This window comes from Gekko japonicus, unplaced genomic scaffold (genome assembly GCF_001447785.1).
Source record: "Gekko japonicus isolate JY-2015 unplaced genomic scaffold, Gekko_japonicus_V1.1 scaffold3957, whole genome shotgun sequence".
NCBI classification, from domain to species: domain Eukaryota; kingdom Metazoa; phylum Chordata; class Lepidosauria; order Squamata; family Gekkonidae; genus Gekko; species Gekko japonicus.
The window spans coordinates 51,432-69,699 of record NW_015176566.1 but is presented as its reverse complement, the minus strand read 5'-3'; the positions used below and the strand labels follow the sequence as shown (position 1 = coordinate 69,699).

The window sequence follows — 18,268 nt, the reverse complement described above, 5'->3', positions numbered from 1 at the left end:
TCAGATAGGAATCAGGTTTAGGGCTTCCAAAGGTGAACAGGCAACAGGAATGACATAACTTTGTATTTGTTTGTCAGAAATTGGATTTATACCCCACCCTTCACTACCCGAAGGAGTCTCAGAGCAGCTTACAATCCCTTTCTCTTCCCCTCCCCACAATAGACACCCTGTGAGGTAGGTGGGGCTGAGAGAGCTTTTTGAGAATTGCCCTTGCAAGAACAGCTCTGAAAGAACTTATGACTGACCCAAGGTCACACCAGTAGCTGCATGTGGAGCAGTGGTTCTCCCAGATCAGAGTCCACACTCCTAACCACTGCACCAGACTGGCTATCCACACCAAGCTAGTTTGATCACTATTCACTTTCTTTCTTAATTTAAATAGCATTTGTAATTTCATTACTGTGAAGTGTGATTAGACTTCGTTTCATTAGGAGCTGGAGACTAAGAGGTAGTTATACAAAATAACCCCACAAAGAAATAGTAGGGTTGGGGGAGGGATTTTGTTGCTGACCAGCATTTGGCTTGATGCACTAATCTGGTCCATGCAAGTATTGAACCAGTAGAACCAAACATCCCAATCTTTCTCAGTTTTAGTTTTGTTCCCCATTTCCTGGTTTGTCTTCCCAAGTGATCATTTGCAGTACTAGTAAATGGACAGAGTTCAATTGGCATATTTTTACAGCATGTTTAAAAATAACACATCTATCATGTCTCACTTCAAGCCTTGCTTTGGGCAGCTCTGTGGTGTGTCATCAGTCCAAACACAGGGAGCTGCTAAGAAACAACACTAACACAAGAGAGAATGGCTGGTTGTAGGAGCTGCCATAGGCAACAGGGCAAAAGTTCCCAAGTCCACAGGTACCTCTTGATACCTCAGATACCAATGGATGAGGACACGGAGACCAGGAAGGCTTACTTGGCCCTGCTGATGCACAATATGCACCACTCAAAAACTAGATTGTTAGCATGCAGATCTTTGAGTTGTGGACCCAGGGGAAAAAGACAGTGAAGGAAGGAGATCACCATTTCAGCTCTCTGGATATCTTTAGGCTATTGTTGAGATGGGAGAGGGGGCCAAGACACCAAACCAAGAGACATTTGGGGGGTGACTTGACTATGTTTCCTGGAGGCTACATGCATTCACTTTTTGAAGGCCCCATAAATCCTTCAAAGAGTGTCATGAAAAGGAGCAATTAATAGTTAAGTGTAACTTATACTCTTTTTTATCATTCCTCTGATCAAGATGTGACAATGCAGTTTTCCAAGGCAAAACTACAGCAAGAAACTACAAATATCGGAAAGAAAGCATCAGAAATGATGGGCTGCTTCTCAAAAACAGTGGATGAAGAAGAATCCTGCTTCACTACCATCCCCATTTTTCAACTGTTCACGAAGCTGAAGTCTGTGCACAGAAAATCCTTGCAATAGTTTTCTTAAAGGCTCCCTTGACTTCTTTGTTCCTTAAGCTGTATATTATGGGGTTTAGAACGGGAGTAACCACAGTGTACATCAGAGCAATCATTTTGTCACTCCCTGGAGTATTGCTAGATTTAGGTCTCAAGTACGTGAACAGGGCTGTCCCATAGAATAATGTCACCACCATTAGGTGTGAGGAACAAGTAGAGAAGGCCTTCTTCCTCCCTTCTGCTGAGGGAAGCTTAAGGATAGTATAGCCAATTCGGATATAGGAAAGGATTATCAGCACAAATGGCCCCATAATGAAAAGCACTGAAACTGCCAACACCACAATTTCATTTTTAAAGGTGTCTGTGCACGCCATTTTCACCAAGGGTGGGATATCACAGAAGAAGTGCTGGATGAGGTTAGAACCACAAAACGGTAAGCTGAAGATCCATGTTGTCTGAGTCACTTCCACAGTTATGCCAGTGACCCACGATGCCAGAGTCAACTGGATGCAAACCTGACGGTTCATAATGACTGTATAATGCAATGGGTAGCATATGGCTACGTAGCGGTCATACGCCATGGCTGCTAGCAGGCAGCATTCTGTCAGTCCCAGGATAGTGAAGATGTACATTTGGGCAGCACAGCCAGCCTTGGAAATGGTTTTATGCTCTGTTAACAAATGGATCAGCATCTGTGGGACCACACTGGTAGTGTAACAAATTTCCAAGAATGAAAGGTTCACCAGGAAGAAGTACATTGGAGTTTGAAGGGAAGGATTGCATTTGATCAGCAGGATAATGAGCATGTTCCCTATTATGGTGACCAGGTATGTCATCAGGAACAGCAAAAACAGCAAGATTTGCAGCTCAGCCAGGTGTGAAAATCCCACTAAGATGAACTCATTGAGACTGGTCTCATTCTCTCGGGCTTCTTCCATGGAATGGGCAGCCTATATGAATTGGGGGGAAAAGACAGATACTGGAAATTGACTACAGCAGTAACAGATAAATACAAGAAAAATACAGTATACTTTCCACTCCATATATCTCACTCAAATCTTTCAGTAAGGAGCATGATTTCTTCAATTTGCTTCAGATATATATTGATATTGATTTACAAAATTGGCTTGAGCTGGAATTCAGAATTGCGATGGAAAGCCAGGTTCTGTAAGCAGATAGAGGCTTTATAGAAACCAGTTCCAGCATTCTAGACAGGTCATCCATCTTGTGCTGAAACAAAGTCAAAATCCTTTCATAAAACCATAATAGGCGACCATTTTGGCATTTAAATATGAGGCTGAGGATGCCACAGGTAGAGGGGGGGAAAGTACAGAGTTCTCAATTGTCCAGTGCCTTATGTATCTCCAAGGTGTGTTCAAACTTTAAAAATTAGCCTGAGGCACATTTGCTCTAACAAGAGGCTAAAGTAGATTTTCAGGAATTCTTGCTGCATCCCAAGCCAACTATTTCCATTGTAACAGGAATTTTAACACCATTCATTGCAAGCAATTTACAGCTACTTTAATGATTCCCCGCTTCCTTTTTTCTTGTTCTTTAGCAGGGCAGTCCCTTTTTTCTTCTTCTTTGTTTTGCTGACTGTCCCACCCAGTTTTTCAAATGTATATAGATATATGCTGACCAGTGTTCCCTCTAAGATGAGTTAGTGTGAGGTTGCTCACAGTTTTTTATTTTAGCTCAGGAAGGATGGCTCCAGAGCAAACTAATTTATGCAGTAGCCAAATCGCTCACTCACAAGTTTGATGCCAGAAGTTTTGCTCACAAGACTCCACATCTTAGAGGGAACATTGATGCTGATCCAGTCTAGGATGCTGAGAAACCATAAAATACTTTGTTTGTATATGTCAGATTATGGCCCAAGATAGGCTAGTAGTAATTCAAAGCAAACTGGATAATTTTACTTTTGTGGAGAAAGGGGCAAGTCAGACTGTCAGGCGGGTTTTAGGTTTAGACTTGGCAGGTGAATAGGCAACAGGATTCATGGAATTTTGTATAACTATATACAGCAGATAGTTTGTCACAATAAAGTAGCTGAGCTGTTTGTTATACAAACAGGTCTTTAAAACTGTGGAGACAGATTTCTTGGCAGTCATTGCTTAAATAAACAGGCATAAGCTTTTGTGTTTCAAAAATACTTAAGTTTGTGAAGGCAGAGATATGCACTCAGGTTCCAGATTTCCTTCTTAAACATTTGATAGGGATCACCCCCTTTTACTAGGAACTATTTTCCTCAGGGAAGGAGTACTGGTCCCACTTCCCTGTTTCAGGATCCTCTCTGTACCATTCCACACTTCTTAACTGCAGTACAACTGAACTCTCAGTTGCAGAATTCCATTTGAACCCCTTGTCAATCAAGGTTCTCAGACCAGTACAACACATTAACCATTCTCTGAGGCTTTTTTAATGAGTTGGGTCCAGATTCCCTGGACCTGACTCACTTACCCTGCAGTCACACAGCATCTGCAGGGAACATCCAATTAAAACTCTGCCTGGGTGTGATTTGGCTCACAGCCGCAGTGGAGGGGAAGGGAGGGGTCCTACTTTCACCTCCATGCCATTTTCCCAGGACAAATGGCCCGAGGGAGAGTTATTTGCCCTTCTTTGGAGCTGAACATGCAGTGCAAACTCATGATGAAAAAACATCTCATGTAGTTTAGCCCCAAGTCTATTGACTTCCAATCATAATTCTGTTTAGGATTGCACTGTGAAAGTGCTTACTTTAGTGTGCTTTCTTAATCACTGAAACCCTTGGCCAATTTAATCTTCATTTCACTGTTGAGAACTCTGTGTATTAGTTTGAAATAGCTCAGCTCCAAGATTAAGACTCTGAAATGAAATTTACCAAGGCTTTCTCAGCCATAGCTATGTGCATACTCACTACCACTGCCCATGCAAGAAAATATGAGTGTGGAGGTTCATTCTTAATGGGGAGACAACCTATTGTGTACATTGATTCCCCCCCCCTTGGGCAAAAAAATAGTTTTCAATATCTAAATGGAAAGTTAGCACGACTAAACTTGAATTTTTGCAGGGTTTTTTTTACATGGAGTCACATCAAGAAGTGACCCCTCCAGAATCTGAAATATTAAAGCCCAGTTTACATGCAGACTAGACCTCAAACCCATCAGAGTCCATCCACTTCATTGGTTTGATCCAGAATAAAGGGCAATTCCCAACAGTTTCTCCTTCTCACTGCCAACCACCTGTATGCTATTCCTCAGGGTCCCCTGTCCACTAGGAACAGCATTTTGTGAAGATGAGCTGCAGTCTGGAAGTGCAGGAAAGTTCTTTTCTGCTGATGGACAAATTAGTCTGGATTCAACCCCATTTTTAATAGAAGAGAACAGCACAACCCTTCAGTTTGCTGGCTTTGAACCATTTATATTTTATACCCACTGAGATAGCCACCCTGGGAAAGAAATTGAAAAGACAAGAAAACAAATAAATAATTAAATTTGCATTTATTAAAAATGCTACAAATTCACACAAACAGAAAATGCTGATTCTATCAACTATGTAATGGATTTTTTTTAAAAAAAATTCAGTACAAATCAAGCAAGATCATTCAAATCTTGTTCTCAGTCAAAAATCAAACTGAATGCTTTTAATTTAAAGGCAATAGATAGATATCCCAATACAAAACCTTGCTTTGAAGAAGGTTGAAATGCTCTTTCTTCCTTCAGAGTTGCTCACCAAGGTATCACAAATGGAGCAGTCTTTTCTTTATATGCACTAACACTTAATGCGGCTTAATTCTACAGAGAAGCCCATGGGACTATCCCATGTAATAAATATCGTATCCCAGTAATGAATTCATCAGGGACTAGAAAAATAGCAAAACATTTCTATAGTAAGATCCTGGATGTGCAGGGTATATGAAGTTGAAAGTTCACTAATCCACATTGAATCTAAGTCATACCTGTTTATAAATATTGTAAATATTCCACATCAGATCAGAATGACTTTCAGACTTAAAATCTGATATATGTTCTGGTGCCTTCTGTCTTGTTTAACTTCCCCTGACAGTAAGAGGCAGAAGGAGCAGCGAAGGGACCAAGTGATGCATCAGGTAATGAACCTGACAGGAACTATATCCATCCAGACCAGTTAGCCAGTTAAGTAGAACTGATCTGGTTGACCTGTATGTGCACAGTGTTTCCATATTTGCTATACATCACACACCTCAATGACTTTGAGAGGATCCATCTGTTATTGAGCCTGTTACCTGCCCAAATGCCTGTGAATTGCTGGGCACAATCCAAACTGCTAGTGCTAATAATAAGGGCCCTAATTGGCTTGGAACCAGGGTAACTGAAGGACCACCTTCTCCCATAAATTACAGCTCACCTGTAAAGCATAGTCATTATGGAGAAGTGTGTTAGGCAGTAATAATAGTAATCATGTGGTAGTGGGTATAATATAGCCAGGAGATCCGAAGATTGTCTGGCAGCGTGAAACTCTAGCTCTTTTTGTGGCAGGCTAGGTTTAATTTCTTGGGCTGAGAGAACTGTGACTGACCCAAAGTCACCCAGTTGGCTTCATGTGGAGGAGTGGGGAATCAAACCCCATTCTCCAGATTAGAGTCCACCACTCTTAACCAGTACATCAAACTGGCTCTTTGGTGGGCAGTAACCTAGTGGGATGACCTTCTCAGTAGTGGCACCCTCAGGCTCGTAGCCTGCGTGGGGCCCATGGGGCACGGCTCTCCCTGCTGGTTTTGCGGGCCCCCTCCCTCCCAATCCTCTGCTCCCCCTCCCCCTGCCCATCACCGCCGCCGCCACCTCCGGCATCCCGCAGGCTACTGGGGCGTCCTACCCTGGCCTCCCTCCCTCCCTCCCTCCCTCCCGAGAGGTCAAAGTTTCTCCCCCAACAACTCACTCCAAAGGAAACCTGCCCGCGATCCGACGGTTATACGTTATATTTGAAATTGCATGTTACGTTTCTACAAAATGAAAATAATTGTAATTCAGCTATCTTCTGTTCTAGACTGTTTCTGAAATCCCTTTGCAATAAAAAGGTCCTTTGAGGTCCCCCACTAAATGTCCTGGAAGGTTGAAATATTTTTAAATATATATATTTTTAAAAAATCTAAGCCGTCTCAGGCTCATTTCACTTGCTCATCTTCTAACACTGTATATGCCATTAAATGCCAACAATGCCATTTAGATCTCTGCATAGGGCAAACAGGTCAAACCTTAAATTAAATTTGACTTCAGGAATCACAAGAAGAAGAGATTGGATTTATTGGATTTATACCCCACCCTTCACTACTCAAAGGTGTCTCAGAGCGGCTTACAAACTCCTTTCCCTTCCCCTCCCCACAACAGACACCCTGTGAGGTAAAAGAAGAAGAAGAAGAAGAGATTGGATTTATACCCCGCCCTTCACTACCCGAAGGAGTCTCAGAGCAGCTTACAAACTCCTTCCCCTTCCCCTCCCCACAACAGACACCCTGTGAGGTAAAAGAAGAAGAAGAGATTGGATTTATACCCCACCCTTCACTACCCAAAGGAGTCTCAGAGCAGCTTACAAACTCCTTTCCCTTCCCCTCCCCACAACAGATACCCTGTGAGGTAGGTGGGGCTGAGAGAGCTCTTGACAGAAAACTGCTCTTTTTCAAGAACAGCTGTGCCAGAATTATGGCTTGCCCAAGGTCATCCAGCCAGGTGCAAGTGGAGGAGTGGGGAATCAGACCCGGTTCTCCCAGATAAGAGTCCGCACACTTAACCACTACACTGGGTGGAATCCGGCTGCTCCGGGAGTGGCTTGGCGGTGGCGGCGGCTTCTCGTTGGGACTCAAGCGTCGGTGGTGGCATGCTGCATCGGGGGGGCTCACCTTCCGTGATGGAAAAAAGCAAAGCCTCGCGGAAGGGAAGGGGAGGAGCCCATCAGGCTCCGCTCCCCTCCATATTGGTTTATTTTGTTTTGACTGCCGGGCTTCCAAGGAAGGCGCCCTGTGGTCAAAACAAAATAAAGCGAGATGGGGGGGGGAGGCAGGTGAGCGAGCAAGAGCGGCAGATGCAGCTCTGACTGGCCGGAGCCTGACGGGCTCCTCCCCTTCCCTTCCCTTCCGCGAGCTGCCGGAGCAGCCGGACACCCCAGCAAAAGTAAGCAGACAGGAAGCTGGTAGCTAGGCTGATGCAAACAGGGCCAACTTCTGCTTTCTGTTTGGGCTTCTGTCCTTGACGGAGTGGGGGTGATCCCTGAGCGTTTCTCTCTTGTGCCCTCACACAAAGGTGTTTCCCTCCTTTTCTCAAGGAAATAAAAATGATCAGGAAAAGCTAAACCACCTCAAACAAGGTCACACAAGGAAGTCAGTGCTGGGGTTTTGTTTCTGATTTATGAACCACTGCAAGACAATAATTCCCACCTTTTCCTTTCATTCAGGGGTTGTTTCAGTTTAGTGATCCTGCTTTCCTCTTGTGTGTAGCTCATCCAGACTTAAACGAAGGGCTGCTGAGGCTGTGGCATAGAATTCATTGGGGGGGGAGCTTGGAGAGAGAGAGAAGGGGGAGGGCATTACGTCACTTCCGGGTTGATGCGTGTGCGGCGTGCGTGCGCGCAAAGCATGCGCACGCACACACTCCGGCCACCCCACTTTCCCCAGGGCCTTCCCCATTGGGAAGGCTTTAGCTAAGGCCCTGGGCACCCTGCCTGTGGAATGCTCTCACCTCTGAAGACTCCACCTTGAAGTCTGATGCGTATGTTCCTGGTGTTGAAAAAGTAGAAAAGTATTGTAAAAAAAAGGTCAGTTTGACTCCCAAAACCCAAATAATTTAAGGGGAGCAGAATTACCCAGCAGCCCAAAAATCAAATATGTTATTCACACTCCGTGAGCGGTTGGAGTGGGGGATCATTCTGAACACAGTGAAAATGAAGACATTCTATGATATTTGGTAACTCAAATGTGGGCTGAGACAAGATGTGCAAATCTTTATTTGTTTTTTGCTTCTTTATTTTAAACATTGAAAGACACTGCAGACTTGGCCAACCTGAAAACTCAGCAGTGGCTGAACATAGCCTAACTAAAACAGGACACAGTATTTTGTTCCAAGACACTGAAAGGTTTGGCAACACTTTCAATTATCATGTCAGATTACACAGGGAAGCAATTGAAATTCACAAACATAAACATAATTTCAACAGGAAAGAAGATAGTTTAAAAATAAATAGGACATGGCTTCCTGTCCTGAAAAACACAAAAGGCTTTACATCAGACAATAGCACTACAGATAAGATTAGAATTTCAACAACCTCCTCAGGAAGCAGGAAACCACCTCAGGAAACAAAAGAACCTCCTCAGAAAAGCTCCTCCATTAGCATGTCCATAGCCTAGGGAACTCCTACAAGACAATGACTCAGCCCTACCCACCTTCTGGAGTAGATATAAATTTACAGCCTACCTTTTTCTTCTCACCTTGACACAGAGAGTATTCCATGTTTCTGTGTTTATACCTCTGAGGATGCCAGTCACAGTTACTGGCAAAACGTTAGGTTCTACAATGCCAAGACCATGGCCACACATCCCAGAAAATCTACAGCAACTAATGAACTCCAGCCGTGAAAGCCTTCGACAGCATAATGTTACCACAGATCTTACAATCTGGTTGGTGGGGACTAGTAGTAGGAATTGGTGAAAAAAATGGAGCTGTCACAAAAGTTCATATGGAGGAAGACTATGAATTAAATACAAAATCAGAAGAAAGTGTATGTGTTACACATAAAACAGATGAGAGTGCATATGGAAGTACCAGAGTCTGCAGACATCTGTTGGAGAAAAGCACCTAGGAAGGGGTTTTCAGTGGGCAATCCACTTTCCTTTCAAAACCAGTGTCCTTCCCTTTAACAATTCATTTCAAAATACATGGTCAAGATTCTATATTTGGTACAATAGTTATAATAATATACCCTGATTAATAAAGACGGGATTAACAAGAAAATTATAAAAAATATAGAAGCCAACAAAGAAAATGGATTTCTTTTTTTAGTTACTTGCATTGAGAAAACTGTTTGTATATAAGGTTTAAAGTGAAACCATGTACTATGCATTATTACCCCCCCCATATGTGTTTGTGTGTGTGTTAATGTTTGTAAATTGTATGTTTGTGTTTAGGGGGGGGAAACCTTTAAATAAACCATGCCCTCTTTGGGGCAAGCAGAAAAAAAAACAGTGTCCTTCCTATAGTTTTCTCAACAGAGGCTAGGTCCCCAGATGTGATTCTTGTCCTTAACATCTAGGATCTCTAATTCACCCTTTCAGAACAGTGCCAAGATTCAACCCTTTCTTGCCCGACTCATTCAATTCTCTCTCTTACTACAGCCTCTGCCTTCCTTGGCCTTCATTCACAAGGGCCTGATGACCCCCAGCATAGCCTATCTGAGTGGTTGAAAGGAACCCTTTGTTCTTTTTTCATCAGTAGAAAAGCTAGCTGGACAAATCAATGATACCAACAAAACTGGCACCCCTGAAACCACTCCTTGTATTTATTCTTATAAAATATTTAATAAAATTTATTAAGAATCCCTATTTTCTCACTTCCCACAGATAATGTGATGGCTAAATTCCTTGAAATGTCCCTTGAATGTTTCTTATGGTTTTGAGCTCTTCAGCCACAAATTTAGGGTGTCAATTAAACTCAGTTGTTGTGGAAGAGCCTCGTTTCCAAAACAGAATGTTCTCTGACCACCAACCTCCTCATTGCCAATTTCACTTCCTTATTCCGCAGGCTGTAGATAAGAGGGTTGAGTGTTGGTGTTAAGATATTGTATAGAACCCCAAAAAGTTGATCTCTTTCAAGTGAGTAGCTGGAGGTAGGGCGGAAATAAGTGAAGATGCCAGAGCCATAGAACAAAATCACAACTGTCAGGTGGGATATGCAAGTAGAAATAGCTTTGTGACTCTTCCGTTTCTGTCGGTTGCTCAAAATGGCATGAAGGATGAAAGCATAGGAGACTAGAGTGAAGAAAAAAGGGCTAAGTCCTACAAAGACACCCACTGTGAAAAGAGCTGCTTCATTGACTGATGTGTCTGAACATGAGATACTCAGCAGTGGAGGGATATCACAGAAAAAATGGCTGATTCCATTAGATTGGCAGTATGACAGACGGAATGTGAGTGTTGTGTGAAGAGAAGCATTGAGGAAGCCACAAATCCATGAGGTGGCAGCAATCTGGAGACAAGTCCATTTACTCATGAGTCTGGCGTAGCTCAATGGGCGACATATAGCAAAGTAACGGTCCAAAGCCATAGAGGCCAGCAGGAATCCCTCTGCACCCGCTAAAGTTACAAGAAATTGCATCTGTGCTACACATCCCATGAAAGAAATGCTTGGATAATCAGCCCAAATATCTGCTAACATTTTTGGTACAGTCACAGAGATGTAACAGACATCTAGGAAAGAGAGGTTGCCAAGAAAGAAATACATAGGGGTGTGGAGTGTCTGATTTAAGAGAATCACAGCAATTATGAGTGAATTTCCTAATAAGCAGATAGTATACATGGTAAGAAAGAGGACAAAAAGGAAAGTCTTTCCTTGCTTGATATTGATAAATCCCAATAGTATGAATTCCTTGATGGATGTTTGATTCCCAGAGTAGGACAGGTTCATGATTTCTAATCTAAATCTTATAAATACAAAACAAACAAACAAACAAACCCATAAGTAAATGGCATAGGTGCTGTTGCAAATTTTAGAATATCACATTTATACATAAAATAGTATGAGCTTCATCACACTCACCCCTTCAATAGCAATTCTTGGTATATGTTTGTATGTCAACCATTATTTATTGCAGCAGGAAACTGTTACATGTGGTGGCATTAGGGGAACATGCCATGGTGGTTTTGGAAAATTTCTCTCTCCTTCTCCCTCTCACACACCTTTGTTTTGAACCAGCCATCTTTTCAAATATTTTTTCATGAAACATACAAAAATAGCTGGATTTTGAATAAACTTAAAGCATTTCCTCTCTTCCCCATTTTAAGAGGACCCTGATGGTGAAGAGGTGAGCCTGGAAGTTCAAGTTGTGTCTCCTCCATAAAGCCTTAAGTAGCCAGCAGCTATCTGGGTTTTCCCATCTTCAAAGGAATACTGATCCACCTTCCAGGTTTGTTGAAAGGATTTTTGACAATGTCCGTGAAATGCCATCAATACTCAGAACATTATAGTTTATATAATCTCAGTGTTTGGTTGTTGTTGTTTCCGTCTCCACTCAATACCATCATACTTGAACATCAGTTCTTTAATCCATAATCAAAACATAGGTAGAATTCTGTCATTAACAGATTTTAAAATGTAAAGCAATCAGTTTGCATTCTACATATGAAAAGAAATTTGTTTTAAAACATTAACAAACAGACAAATGGCAATCAGTGTTCCCTCTAAGCTGAGCTAGTGTGAGCTAGCTCACAGTTTTTTAGCCTCCGGCTCACACATATTTGTCTCAGCAAAGAAAAAAAATATTTTCAAATGTTCCCTCCAAAACTTTTTAGTACTCAGAGAGTGGCTTTTTCTGATTCTCTCCATTTTTGAATAAACTTAAAACATTTCCTCTCTTCCCCATTTTAAGTATTATGTTTCTGAAGGTCTGTGGTTTTACAACCCTAAGAGGACCCTGATGGTGAAGAGGTGAGCCTGGAAGTCCATGGTTCAAGTTTTGCCTCATCCATAAAGTTGATAGGTGGCCTTAAGTAGCCAGCAGCTATCTGGGTTTTCCCATCTTCAAAGGAATACTGATCTACCTTCCAGGTTTGTTGAAAGGATTTTTGACAATGTCCGTGAAATGCCATCAATACTCAGAACATTATAGTTTATATAATCTCAGTGTTTGGTTGTTGTTGTTTCCCCCCTGAAACTGGCACAAGAGAGAGGAAGGATATCTCATGACATTACCTTCCTTGCTACTGTTTCATCCTCTGCCCCATGATTTCTGACACAATCTTTTCAGGGCTCAAAAGGGGCTCAGCTTTCCTTTTGAATAAGCGGAAAAGCTAGTGGAATTCAACCACACACATGCAGAGAGAGAGAGAGTTGTTGTTCAGTCGCACAGTCGAGTCCGACTGTGAGAGAGGTAAACACAAATACAGATAATGTTATTCCACTAGTCTATTGATTATACAACCTATTGTTCCTTGACAGAAAGGCAGCAAAGGATAGATATATAGTTGTATGTGACCTCTACAAGAGTAAGGTCCATCCAGGTTCACACAACTAAGATTCACGAATTTACATCCTCATCCTGTATATTTTTGGCTTTTTCTGATTCTCTCCATTTTTGAATAAACTTAAAACATTTCCTCTCTTCCCCATTTTAAGTATTATGTTTCTGAAGGTCTGTGGTTTTACAACCCTAAGAGGACCCTGATGGTGAAGAGGTGAGCCTGGAAGTTCAAGTTGTGTCTCCTCCATAAAGCCTTAAGTAGCCAGCAGCTATCTGGGTTTTCCCATCTTCAAAGGAATACTGATCCACCTTCCAGGTTTGTTGAAAGGATTTTTGACAATGTCCGTGAAATGCCATCAATACTCAGAACATTATAGTTTATATAATCTCAGTGTTTGGTTGTTGTTGTTTCCCCCCTGAAACTGGCACAAGAGAGAGGAAGGATATCTCATGACATTACCTTCCTTGCTACTGTTTCATCCTCTGCCCCATGATTTCTGACACAATCTTTTCAGGGCTCAAAAGGGGCTCAGCTTTCCTTTTGAATCAGCGGAAAAGCTAGTGGAATTCGACCACACACACATACAGAGAGAGAGAGAGAGAGGTAAACACAAATATAAATAATGTTATTCCACTAGTCTATTGATTATGCAACCTATTGTTCCTTAACAGAAAGGCAGCAAAGGATAGATATATAGTTGTATGTGACCTCTATATTTGAGAGTAAGGTCCATCCAGGTTCATACAACTAAGATTCATGAATTTACATCCTCATCCTGTATATTTTTGTTCTGAAAACATTCTCATACCTTTGTGATTCAATATGCAGTGTGCATCACACAGACCTTATTGTGTGATCCTATAGGCAACATTAGGGAATTGCAGATGTCCATGAAATGTGATGTAAAGCTCAGGTTCCTGCCATTATTCATCCCTTGCTTCATACTGTTGTTGTTGTTTTCTGGCAGTCCACCATCAATCCATGGAACGTTTGGGGACAATTAAAAAAAAACCCTCAGTGTGTTTGAATGTAGACTCACCTGATCTGCATGCCACCAAATTGGTTCATTCACAGGTCCAAGTTGACAGGCCATTTTAGAGACCGGCTTGTTCAAAAATCCATCCATAGTACCAATTAAGCCATGCCATTGCATAGAAACCTGAAAGTGTACAGGAGATTGGCCTTTGGATCAAGTTCACACATGGTTGGTTTTTTTTAACCCTTGTTTTCCTGTTCAAAATTTCTACTGTTTCATGATTGTGGTTCCACAAAGTGCCAGTTACTCTCTCCTACTGTTGTAATCTAGTTAGCTTTTCTAACTACTGCCTACTAAATCCATATATGGTTTATAATTACTAGCTGACAACTCCTTGTATTGGAGGAATGTGGTTTTAGCTGAGTGGAGTGATAAGATACAACATATTGTTCCATGACCTAAGTTAGCCTACAGCGTCTGATGGCTTACTGAGCTTTAATACTAAATATTTATGTAGGAAAGAGGAAAGGAAAACAGGATAAGTGACACATTTTAAATCACCACTACTATTTGGAGAACACCTAAAATAAATGGTAAGAGAGGTGGGGTTTTTTTAAGGAAAATGTTTTTTAAAAAAATTTCATCTATGCCCATCCTTTTGCTCCAATGGGGACCCAAAACAGTTTACGTCATCGACCTCTCCTCCATGTTTATTCTCATAACATTATAGGAGGAAGCTTAGACTGGTGACCCAGTGAGCATTTATGGCAGAGTGGGATTCAAACCTCCGTCTCCCAGAGCTTAGTATGACACTCAACAACTACCACCACACTAGCTGTCATCAATACAGCCCCAAATGACATTTGCTCCTAATACAGAGATGCTTTAAACACTGACATATCTTGTGCCACTGTAATTTACTATCTGGACAATGCCCTTTTCTATATAAAGATCCACATATCATTAGACATGGCACTACCATAATAGTCAAAATTGTGGATTCTCCTGTCTTGGCAGAATCTAGCTCACCAGATAAGCATGCAAAAACTGACTCTTGGAACAACGAAATCTATTCATTTCATTCTAATGTAAAATTATTTAGACCTTCTGATACCAAAATATCAGACGGAGATACCAAAATATCAGACGGTTGCCATTTGGTTTAATGGCAACCAACATACCATCTTACACAAGTTCTCCCTTCACTGAAACAACAAAATACTTCTGGGTCCACAGCAAGGCATGAGAGCACAGGAAGCAAGAGAATCTCCATTTGTATTTGCTGGTGTTTGATGTAATTCAATTCTTCGGGGAAGCTGTATTGTATATCCCATTACTGAATCCATAGGGATAATACTTATGCTTTGTTTTCAGATTTCTGTAATCCTAGTTACTACTTCCCGTAGCAGATGTCTTATTCTATTGATTGCATTGGTTTATATTATGCAATCCACATTGATTCTTAATGAAAAAGGCATACTATAAATAATATAAATAAAATTGAATAAATACCAAACAATATGTAGTGGCATGCTTTCATATCACACAGGAGTCTCCATTGTCTAGATATTCAAGATATTTGGAGGAAAAAAAGATGTTCCTGAGCTGGGTCAACTGTGGAGGGAGGGGCATTTGGCCCGGGTCTCAAGCTCAAAGGGGGCCTAAACTCGATTTGATAAGATTTGCAACTTGTGTGTGATAGAGCCTTATTTTGTTTTAATCTAATCTCAAAATCTGCAGTGGCTCATTGGTTTGTTACTGGATAGGGAAGAGCATGCATTGGATCAAGAGCTAGAGTCTGTGATGAATTTTGGCCAAATCATGGTTTGTGAACTGAAGTTCACGGCAGGTCAACCAGAACTTTTCATGAACTTTCAAGAGGGTTGTAGCAGTTTGTGAATGAATGCATGTCCAGATGGACTGTCTCTGCTCAGTCAAAGTGTTTACCAAATTGCAAAGGCAGGGTGAGGTTCTCTGCATGTTTGATGTGTGTAGCTTACAGGGGGTCCATTCTATACACTTTTGAACCTGCACCTGACATTTTCTACAAGAGGAATTTCCTGGGTGCATCTTCTTTATGGGACCATAACTTGGACCCCCTAAATCCAAAGTTGGAGGGCATGTAGAGGAGGATAAGAGGGAGGTCCTCTGTGAGATTGATAACTCTAGCTTCCACAGGGTCTGTTTTACATGCTCTGGAACCTCATGAACCTTGTCCAGTCATTTTCCTAGAAAGCACTTTCCTGGGGGCACCTTCCTTGGGGGGAGGTGTAAATCAGACCCCATAAATCCAATCCTCACCAAACTTGGAGGCCAGGTAGAGGAGAGTCATCCAGAGATGCTGTGCAAATTTGGTGTCTCTAGCATTCTCCTCTATCATGAACTTCACAAATTGAATTGGTTCATTTGATGTCTAAAGGTTTGTGAAGGTCATTGGCTCATGAACTGAGTACTCCATAAAACACAAATTGAAACAAACTGCATTTTTCCTGGTTCATGCCTATCCCTATTACTGGCAGTCCAAGCAGTGATGGGAGAACTTTTTTTTTAAGTGCTAGTGTTTTCTGTGCCACTTTGTCACTTCAGAGAAAACACCAAAAAAACATAAATTAATTCTATAAACCCCAGCAGACTTTGACAGTGGAGCATAGGAGAAAGGACACAGCTGATGTGTCAACATTTCATCCACATAAAACTCGAAAGTAATATTACTGACATTCTACACAGTTGGCAACATCACTTCTAGGTTTTAGCCAGAAGTGACACTGACACATTGACATCCCCACCCACACATTTTCTCCCACTACTCAGTTGTGCACCAGCAGGAAATGGTGGTGCTTCCATGGAATTTGTCTGAAGAAGACATGCAGCTAGCACCTCTAAACCAAAAGCAACAAAATGGTGGCTCTGCAGATGGGAGGCTCCTCCCCCCCCCCCCGCATTTTCTCCCACTACTCAGTTGTGCACCAGCAGGAAATGGTGGTGCTTCCATGGAATTTGTCTGAAGAAGACATGCAGCTAGCACCTCTAAACCAAAAGCAACAAAATGGTGGCTCTGCAGATGGGAGGCTCCTCCCACGCCAGCCCTACTGGCTTGCTTTCAGCTCTCTTGCTGGGTGTCTCCTGCAGGTCTCCCCAGGCCTCGGAATGGGAAAGGAGAGGGGGTTGCACAACTTTATTTCTTGTCCTTTCCCCAGGACCATGGCTCTTGCCCATTCATCCTCCTCTCCTCCTTGGCCTTTCCCAGAAACCTGCATTTAAAGCTCCAAATAGCCTTGCTTAGGATTGTCAACCTCCAGGTGAGGACTGGAGATCTCCCAGAATTACAAATTACTAGACTATAGGGATCACTTTCCTAGCGGAAAATTACTGCTTTGGACTCTGGCAGGAGACCAGATGGATGGGGATATGGAAGACTGGCCATTGCTTGACAGCCATTTTTAATAAATTATCCTGCTGTCACTCACTGGGTGGCTGGCAACCTCACCCTCACTACTTCCCTGAGCATACCTGGCCTCTCTTTGAGAAAGGGTGATGATTCACTCCTCCCCTATCCCTCCTCTTGGGCTGCTGGATGATTCTTCACCCATTTTGCCCTATTGTCTATGCCAGAGGGTTGGCTGGGGTAGGCTGCCAGCCCTCAGTCCCCACCCCTTGCTTTTCCCTGGACCTCTCAGGTTCAGGACTTGGAGCTTACTTACCCTCATGCAGGCTTCTCTGGCCCAGACCTGGCTTTTGTTCTGGCTTGCCTTTGTGCAAGCCTCTCAAGACCCACTCTGGTTTCTACTCTGGCTGTGGAGGCCACTGTACTATCTGGGCCACTCCAGTTTTGGGTCCTAGTTGGTTCTTCATATAGAACTTGCAGTTCACTCCAACAGGATTTCTGTGTGGAGGCAGATGCCACCGGACCTGGCTGGCGAGCCTGCCTCCAATTGGTCAGCTTTTGTGTGCCTGGCCCTGATGGGGTCCTCTATAATACCCCATGGATGCAAATTCTATATGTGAGCAGTGTGTTATGTAAATAATTTAGCTGTTCTGGATTTACTGTAATTTTGAATAACTACAGATGCTAATATTATGAGAGGGGAAATATATAATGTCTGTGCATCATTTCCTTCATCCTGCTTTCTTTTAGACTTCCTCTTAACCAAAAAGGCCCAAACCATTGGGTGTTCCTTAGCTAGAAGGTGTACCAACCCCATGATCATTTTGGTTGCCCTTTATTGCAATTTTTCTTATCTGTGATATCTTTTAGAGTTTGGGTGACCAGAACTATACACAGCATCTCAAATGCCAATACATTATAGATTTATTGAAAGACATTATGAGAATAGTTTATTTTCCTTCCCTTTCCTAAAAATGCACAACATGACTTTTGTCTTCTTCTGTGCTGTTGCACACTCAGTTGATGTTTCACATAACACCACAATTTCTACTGTTACCACAAGATCAGATCCTGTCAGTCTATCATATAGGATTGAAGTAGACTTACATCAAGAATGCTGATGGTATAACATTACTTGCAGGTCTCCGCTTCTTCCTTTCATTTTTTTAACCTGGATTCAAAATGGGATCCATACATGCAGGAATTAGATTTTTGTGTAAGAATTCAGAACAATAGTTGGGAATCTCTGGCCTGTGGAACATCAAACATTCAGGACCCCCCCCCCCATTTCTTTTAAAAAGAAAATGGTAGTTGATTAATTT

General features: G+C 42.2%; 2 protein-coding genes across 2 annotated transcripts; both read right to left on the bottom strand.

Moving 5' to 3' along the window:
• Positions 1-1,387: 1,387 nt before the first annotated feature.
• On the bottom strand, positions 1,388-2,344 carry LOC107124112 (olfactory receptor 10A7-like). Its single transcript, XM_015427500.1, has one exon. It carries the CDS (start codon positions 2,342-2,344, stop codon positions 1,388-1,390), a length of 957 nt encoding a protein of 318 aa, XP_015282986.1.
• Positions 2,345-10,060: 7,716 nt separating this feature from the next.
• Positions 10,061-11,032, bottom strand: LOC107124111 (olfactory receptor 5V1-like). Its single transcript, XM_015427499.1, has one exon. It carries the CDS (start codon positions 11,030-11,032, stop codon positions 10,061-10,063), a length of 972 nt encoding a protein of 323 aa, XP_015282985.1.
• Between the last annotated feature and the right edge of the window lie 7,236 nt (positions 11,033-18,268).